This window comes from Sciurus vulgaris (genome assembly GCF_902686455.1).
Source record: "Sciurus vulgaris genome assembly, chromosome: 15".
Taxonomy (NCBI): Eukaryota; Metazoa; Chordata; class Mammalia; order Rodentia; family Sciuridae; genus Sciurus; species Sciurus vulgaris.
This window is the reverse complement of record NC_136476.1, coordinates 90120126-90127922: the sequence shown is the minus strand read 5'-3', so window position 1 is coordinate 90127922 and position 7797 is coordinate 90120126. Positions and strand designations below refer to the sequence as shown.

At 62.2% G+C, this 7797-nt stretch overlaps 1 protein-coding gene across 6 annotated transcripts; it reads left to right on the top strand.

The window, feature by feature from the left end:
- The first annotated feature begins 960 nt into the window (after nt 1–960).
- Nucleotides 961–6770, top strand: NPDC1 (neural proliferation, differentiation and control 1). Of its 6 annotated transcripts, none has more exons than XM_079112847.1 (9): nt 961–1255; nt 3883–4029; nt 5078–5209; nt 5290–5463; nt 5540–5606; nt 5675–5774; nt 5862–5941; nt 6138–6234; nt 6377–6770. In XM_079112847.1, the coding sequence occupies exons 1-9, from the start codon at nt 1144–1146 to the stop codon at nt 6467–6469; spliced, it is 1002 nt and encodes a 333-aa protein (XP_078968973.1). In that variant the 5' UTR covers nt 961–1143; the 3' UTR covers nt 6470–6770. The 6 variants fall into 6 exon arrangements, with proteins under 6 accessions (XP_078968973.1, XP_078968976.1, XP_078968971.1 ...); XM_079112845.1 differs by having other exon boundaries at nt 965–1255; nt 5075–5209; XM_079112846.1 differs by having other exon boundaries at nt 967–1255; nt 5075–5209; nt 5293–5463.
- The last annotated feature ends 1027 nt before the right edge of the window (nt 6771–7797 follow it).

The following is a 7797-nucleotide window of genomic DNA, read 5'->3' as shown; positions in this document are numbered from 1 at the left end:
TCGGAAGCGGCATCCAGCAGCCCCTCCAGTCACTGTGGGGTCAGAGGCGCCAGCAGCCCCAGCCCAAGCACTGTTTTCTTCGGGTGGGAAGGCGTGGTGTCCGCCACCTCTTCCAGACCCCTGCCCCGCCCCGGGAAATGAGCTCAGACACTATTTCTGTCGGGTCAGTGCTCTGTGGGGGAGGGGGCGGTCCTTGTTCTGCTCCCTGCTCCCCGCAAACAACCCTCCAGCCATTTTGCAAACCTTCGGCACCAGCCCCAGCTTTGGCGTTCCGAGAGTCGCGAGACTGACAGGAAACACCGGGCTGGGGGTCTCAACCATGTTCACTTGACTGAGCCCGAGGGAGGTGTCCAGGTGGGTTGGGGTGTCCTCTCAGGAGACAGGTGAGGTGTAAGGGAGGGCATCACAGGTGCTCGGTATCGTGGCAACCCAGGCAGCGGAAAGCTGTCACCTGGGAGCATGACCACCTTGGACAGCTCCCAGCGGGCTTTCCGCAGTAGCTCTGGGTCACTTTTGCCCCCTGGCGGCCTCACTCAGGATCCAGCCTGAGTGGCACCGGGACCCACGTAGTTCTGTACCTGTTTGCTTTGACTCGCGTCTGAGTGCTCCATGCGTTTTCGGGCACACCCGTGCACTTGGTTACCCTTGTGTGTGCCTGGTGCTCCCCTGATGCAGGGTGCCGGGCCCCTGCCCCAGGCGGTTCTCAGTTCCAGCGTGGTGGGGCGTGAGGATTTGGCAGTCCCAGTGGGAAGAGGAGAGAAGGGGGCGCATCCTGGGAAAACTCACCCCTAATCAACCCCATGTCGGAATTCTGGGGACAAGGAGGGACAGAGGCTGAAGGGGACGAGGCAAGGGGGGCCGGGAGTGAGGGGACCTGAACCGGAGGGAGGGGGAGGGGCGCAGCCCGAAGACGCCGTCCCGCCCCCGCAGGTGGAGCGCGCAGGCGCACTGCTCGCGCGCGCGCCTCTCGCCGCCGCGCCTCGGTCCCGGATCCCTTGCCGCAGCGTCAGCGCCGTCGCCTCCTCTTTTCCTCTTGCTCCTCCGCCCCCTCTTGTTCCCCGGCTTCTCCGGTAGCGGAGCCCGGAGCCTACACCGAGCCCGGGCCCGCGGTGTGCCATGCTGCCCGGGCGGCGGCGCTGAAGGATGGCGACGCCCGTCCCTCCGCCCGCCCCGCGGCACCTGCGGTTGTTGCGGCTGCTGCTCTCCGGCCTCGTCCTGGGCGCGGCCCTGAACGGTGCCGCCGCCGGCCGCCCGGGTGAGCGAGCGCGCTGGGCGCAGGCTGCCGGGAGTCCCAAGGCCTGGATCGCGCTGCGCGGCGCCGTCGTCATCCGCCCCGGAGCCTCCCAGGCCCGCAGGCCACTCAGGCCGGGTCCGCTACGGCGCCGGCCCCGTCTCGCCTGGGATGGGGTAAACAGGCCGGGCCGGGAGGGCGGCCCCTGGGCTCCGCTGGATGAGCTTCTCCCAGGGCCCTGCAGGCGAACCTGAAGTTCACGCACTTCAAGTCTTTGTCTCTGGGTCCGTGAGCCAGTCTGGGTTTATCTCAGGGGGTCTTTCTCTGCCTCGCAGCAATCTGGCTGGGGTGCGCCATGGGGATCTGTTCTGTGCACCTCCGTGTGTATCTGGTGTTCTTTGGGCTCTAGAGGTGCGGGGCTAGTCCCCGAGCCTTCTGGCCTTGCTGCCTTGACTGGCCTGGGTCCAGTCGCTGAGATGGGACTGCTGGTTCTCCTGCCTCTGGTGGTATGCGACACAGGCCGTGCTTTGCCTCCGCAGGGTCTGAGGTTCCCAGGGTCTGAGGTCTTGCTCTACCTTCATTAAGAGGCAGGCTGTTCTCTTCGCACACCCCACCCTGCCTGGAGGACACCTGCCATCCTGTTTTTGGCCTAGGGTTTGTGGGTAGACTCCAGAGGAGAGAGGGAGCCCAGGGACACCCTCCCTGTTTCACAAATGGGCACTGAGGTTCCAAGTAGCCTAAGGTCTACAGGACTCCGGGATCCAAAGCACACATTTTCCCAAGGGTTCTGAACTGGGAAATATGTCCATACATTCACTCAATTGTGGCTTCCCTGTGGCAAGGATACTTGTCAGCTTGTCTTACAGATGGGGAAACTGAGGATCAGAGAAGTTAAGTTACTGGTATGTGGCACATTTGGAATGCTACCCTGACTGACCTCATTCTGCATGTTTGGCCTCAAGAGGTCACAGCAGGGCAGGTGACCCTGAACAGGAGTTTGGCAAGGCCAGGAGAGACCCAGAGGAGGAAGCCTGAGGGTCTGAGAAGGGTTGGTCAACGCTGGTGGAGGCCACCTGCTGAGAGTCTGACTCCAGAATGGGGCCTCCTCAGGAGGTGGGATTGCCACTGCTCGCCTGAGCCACACCAGTGGGCAGGTGTTATCCCTGCTGCTCGTCTCCTCTGCAGACTAGGGCCCACCTCACTGGGAGATCTGGAGCACCCTCCCTAGGCAGTGTCCTTCCATACCCAGGGACTGGGAAGGGCCTTTCATAGCCCAGATGTGGGGCGGAGTGCCAGTCATTCTGCAGCCACCATTGCTTCTGGGACCTCCTCCCCCTCCCCAAGGTTGGAGCTGGCCCTCCTACCCAAGATTAAATAGGCAGCAACTATATTCTCCTGGGTGGAGGGGCTGGAGGGCCAGGGAGACCCCAGGATTGGCCTTGTACCACAGGCCAGTTACCAGCACCAGGGGCAGGGACTGCCAGCTCCCTGGTGCCCAGCTGGTGGGTGGGGACCAGATGAGCCTCCTGGCACAAGCTTAATGTTTAACTAGCCCAAGTCCCAGACCCTGCCCACTGATACTGGAAGCTGCTGATCCAGCCTGTGGGGCACGGGTAGCATGGGAGTCTGGAGGCCCACCTGCTACTCAGGGTACTGGAACTTCCTTGCAAGGATGCCTACAGCCTAGAGACCTAGAGTGTCAGGTCACCAAGGAAACCAAGCCAGGCCAGTCAAGGTCTGGAGGGCACATCTTCCACTCTGGACCCTAGTGACCCTGCTGTGCAGAGAATGATCTGGTTGACTGGAGACCCACTGTGCAGGGTTGATGCTCCTGCTGGGTGTTCTACTAACTCTGCTGGCTTGCTGTGACTGGCCCAGGGACCCTGATTTGGGGACATTTCTTAGCTTCGATGCAACATCCCACAGGGGAAGCTGAGACAGAGGGCCACTGTCCCCATCCTTCAGCATCAGGATGGGACTGATGGGCTGTGTATAAGTAGGATACCAGGATCTGGGCCCCAATTCAAGGAGACAGAAGTGTGGCTAGGACTAGGGCCTGGCCTGGAGTCTGCAGCACTAGACAGCCTAGGCCTCCTGAGGCCCTGGGTCTGACCAACTCCATTTTAGGTCTCTTCAACCCCAGTGGCTTCTCTGTGCCTTGGGAAGAAGCCAGAGGCTAGGCAGGCAGCAGCAACTGTCTTCCAGACTCCACTCTGTAGGGCTGTAAGATGATGTGATGAAGTTTGGGGGCATCTCCTGAGTCAGAGAGAGATGAGGCTCCCCCTTCTGGGACCTCCCCACTTCCTTTATTCCAGTCTGAATAAAGGGTCTCTGCTTGCTCTGGGGCACGCAGAGGCCAGAGGCCAGCCTTGGAGAGCTGTGCAGTCCTGCCCAAGAGAGCTCGGTACTGGCTGGACAGTGAGGGCCAGTTTCTGTACAGAGGGCTGGACTCTGGGAGTGGGTGGGGCAGGGCAGTTCCCATGTCTTGGGACTGTTTGCTTCCTGGTTCTGAGCGCCGGCGTGGGAGGAAGGGCGAGCCCAGAACAATGGCCGGAGCCAGGCCTGGGGGAGGGTGACCGTGAAGTGCTGTTTCTGTGCAGGGGACAGGCCGAATGGGCTGTGATGGGCCTTGCCTTCCTCTCTCTTCCCAGATGTGGCATCCTGTCCTGGGAGCCTGGACTGTGCTCTGAAGAGGCGGGCAAGGTGCCCCCCAGGTGCACAAGCCTGTGGGCCATGCCTTCGGCCCTTTCAGGAGGACCAGCAAGGTCTCTGTGTGCCCAGAATGCGCAGGCCTCTGGGTATGTGAGCACAGATGCAGGGGAGGTGGGCAAGTGAGATAGCCTCCTTCCCCCCATGTGTTTTTCTGTACCCCAAGGACCTCCTAGCCCTGTGACAGTGGCCACCAGGTGCCCTGAGTTTTGTGAGGCTTGGGGCAATTAAGCTCTCCTAGGGCAAGGGAGGACCTCAGGAGAGGGGAAGTATTGCCCAGGCCTGGGCCCCTCAGGGTCTGCCAAAAGCCCTTCCCAGTACTCCCTGCCCACCTTCTGGGCAGTTCTGCTCTTCTCTCCATTGCTCTTGCCCTGTCTACTCCATGACAGATGTTTGAGGGCCCCCGCCCAGGGCTGATGGCCGCCATCCCGAGTCTGTGAGCTGCCCAGTCATGGAATGCCTTTGGGCCTGATGGGGGCTCCACAGAGAGGTGCCAAGGCTGTGTCCAGAGGGGCCTCCTGGGAGGGGGTAGCAAAGGGGGGTACTGAGGAGTGGCCAGCAGGACTTCTGTAGAAGGGGTGCCTTCTGTCCCCACTCTTTTGGGGTTGTGTGTGGTCTGTGGTGTCTGCCTAAGTGTTTCTGTCTGGACTGTGGCACCCATAGTGGGTACCAGTGGGGGTCTTGCCTCCAGCCTGCCTCCCAAGCCGCCCTTTCTTCTCCTGAGGACCTGGAGAAAAGGGCCTGAGCATCTGAGCATACTTTGGCCTTTGAGCACTTCCTGGGGAGTCTGTCCCCTCTCGATAGAGCAGGTGCTTGGGGATAGGGCAGGGAGAAGGTATTGTGCCCCAGTGCTCTGCCCATCCCTTTGTGGACAACAGCCAGGTGAAAGACCCCTTCTGTTCTCCAGCCTGGTCTCTGCATGCTCACCTCCTCCCCTGCCCCCGCCCCTACTTTTCTTGGGAACCACTGCTGTTCACAGAATGTTCCCTCAGTTGTCACCATGGCAACCCCGTATGGAGAAAGGCCCCTGGCTGGTGTCTGGTCCTCAGACCTGAAGGGCCCCTCCATCTCCGGAGACTGCTGGCAGCAGGTGTTGGCTAAGGGCCTCCACCTGAAGGCCCTTACCCTCCCTAGAAGAGAGCCAGCCCCAGCCCAGACTGGAAGATGAGATCGACTTCCTGGCCCAGGAGCTAGCCCTGAAGGAGGCTGGGCACCCCAGACTTGCTGCCCAGCCCCTGACTGAGGCCCGACCGCAGCTCCTGGAGCCGGGTGAGCCTCCGCCCCCTCTTCCTCCCCCAGCCCTGCGGACTCTAGGCTGGTCCTGCTCTCTCACCTGCCCTCTGTCTCAGCAGCTGCCCTGGGGTTCTCAGAGAGAGGTCAGGGACTCGAGCTGGGTCTCCTCCCCACTCGGGGAGGCCCTGCACCCACCGCCCACACCTCCTCGGGTTCCCCTGTGTCGTCTGGGCCGGTGCACATGTCTCCCCTGGAGCCCCGGGGCGAGCGCAGCGACGGCCTCGCCCTCGGTAGGTCTTGGCAGCGGCAGCGGGAGGGGAGGGCAGGGGTCCCGAGAGCCCTGCCCTCACCACACCCCTCCCGCAGTGCTGATGGTGGCGTTCTGTGTGGCCGGTGCGGCCGCCCTCGCAATGGCAGCCCTTTGCTGGTGCAGGTGAGCCGGTGGCCGCGGGCGGGCTGGCGGGGGCCTGGCAGGGTGCGACCCGCCTGCCTCGGCCTCAGCTCCGCCCCTCGCAGGCTGCAGCGAGAAACCCGCCTGACCCAGAAGGCCGACTACACTGCCACCAAGACTCCTGGCTCGCCGGCGACACCTCGGGTCTCGGTGCGTGGCCCGCGCGTCCAGTTCTGTCCCCATCCCTCTGCCTCCCCGGTGCCCCGGCCTGCAGCTTGACTCCTCCCTCCCACGCAGCCAGGGGACCAGAGGCTGGCGCACAGCGCCGAGATGTATCACTACCAGCACCAGAGGCAGCAGATGCTGTGCCTGGAGCGGTGAGCGCCCCACCCTCGGCCCCTCTGCTCCACCTGGACCCAGCCCAGTGTCCCACTCCCCTTACCCAGTCGCCCCACCCCATCCCGCCGCCCCATCACCCAGCCCTGCTGCTCCCACCCTGGGCAGCGCTGTGTCGAGCGCCGCCTCTAGTCTGGGCCACTGCCCCAGAGGACCCAGCGATCCCACCCCACCCAGGCACAAGGAGCCTCCCAAGGAGCTGGACTCAGCCTCCTCAGACGAGGAGAACGAAGACGGGGACTTCACAGTGTACGAGTGCCCTGGCCTGGCCCCGGTGAGTGCCTGGGGCCGCTCAGAGCGGCCTTACCAGTGAGGGATTCCTCCCTAGCAGGCTGCCTTCCCATCCCACGGGGCACTGCCCATGCCCTCGGTCCCCTCCACCGCCTGCGGGCCTAATTGAGCACCGCTTTTGGCAGACGGGGGAGATGGAGGTGCGAAACCCGCTGTTCGACCACTCCTCGCTGTCTGCGCCCCTGCCGGAACCCCGTTCACCACCTGCACTGCAGTGACCTGGAGGCCAAGGCCCAGCCCATAGGCTAGCCCGCTGGGGCCCGGGTTGGGAGGGACAGGGCCGATGTTTCCTACTAAAAAGGCATTGTTCTTACCCCTTCCTGCTTGTGTGTTGGGGAAGGCACAGGCCTCCTGGCTGGGAGAGTCCCTGCCTTGTGCTTGGAGACCTTGCGTCCCCCTTGCACCTCCACTGCCCAGTCTGTACCCCCAAACTGGAGGGAGTGGGGAGAACCTTAGAGCCCAAGCATGGACAGGGAATTCTGGAGAAAAATGCCAATTAAAGTATGTTCCAAACCTGAACCTTCTGGGCGTGTCAGAGGTGTTGGTTAATCCTCAGTCCCCATCCGGCGTTGGGGGGCCCTGAGGGGGATCCTGAGCAGGGGCACCTCTGTGGGGCACTTGTGAAGACCCTCCCATGGAGGCTAGAGGAGAGGGGCAAACACAGTACCACCCCTACCATCTTCACTGGGTCCCACACTACCCACACACCACCCACGCGTCCCACAGTGGGAAAGGGTAGCCGAAGTTCTAGGCTCTGACTCCCTAGAAGACCCCATTTGGTGTGATGAAAAGGGCTGGGAGAGAGGCAGTCCCCGCACACCTGATCTGGACACCTTCATTCCTGCCTGCTGTCCACCTGGGGCAGAAAGCTGGAAGAACAGTGTGCACGCATCTTAAGTTTCTTATAGGGGAGCACACAGACCTCAGGGCCCTTGCATTTTTATGGGGGGCATGCTGGCCAGAGGGACCTGAGGGACACAGTCTATACACAGCCAGGTAGATCAGGGGGCCAGGTGAGGGGAATTAGATGGCAGGGGGCCCTTAAGGCTTAGACCTAGGATCTGGCCTGTTATTCCCCAATATGAGGAGCAAGAGGTCCAGAGTGAGGGAGGGGACACTCTTTGGTCAAAAATGCTGAAATAGAGCCTGCACCAGGTCAGGGTGCAGAGTAGGGCAGAGGCCAGAGCTGTCTGCTCCACTGAGGCTGGGGAGGGAGTGGCTGCATTCAAAAGCCCCTCCATGGTTGCTAAGTGCAGGAGTCCAGGCTGCTGGACGGTCCTGAGATGAGGAAGGCAAGGCCAGTTGGGACCAGGAGGGCCCTGAAGAGTGTGTGAGGCAGACTAGGAGACAGGGGAACTCCCTGCGTGGAGCTACTGTTTTTCCTAAACAGTTTCGTTTTGGAGGCCAGAGCCCCTGTAAACCATGAAGCCCTCTTGCTTTTAGCCCACACTCCTCAGCAGCGACCTTGGGGTGGCCTGCAGCTGGGATGGGGGCAAAGTGTGCACTGAGCCAGGTATGGAGGTGCATACTTGTAATCCCAGGAGCT

Excerpts from the sequence above, each read along its gene's own strand:
- NPDC1 (XM_079112845.1), top strand. The coding sequence starts at position 1,144 with ATGGCGACGCCCGTCCCTCCGCCCGCCCCGCGGCACCTGCGGTTGTTG. Across the intron at positions 5,210-5,289 it reads ACCGCAGCTCCTGGAGCCGG|CAGCTGCCCTGGGGTTCTCA; the intron begins GTGAGCCTCCGC and ends CCTCTGTCTCAG. Across the intron at positions 6,235-6,376 it reads AGTGCCCTGGCCTGGCCCCG|ACGGGGGAGATGGAGGTGCG; the intron begins GTGAGTGCCTGG and ends CGCTTTTGGCAG.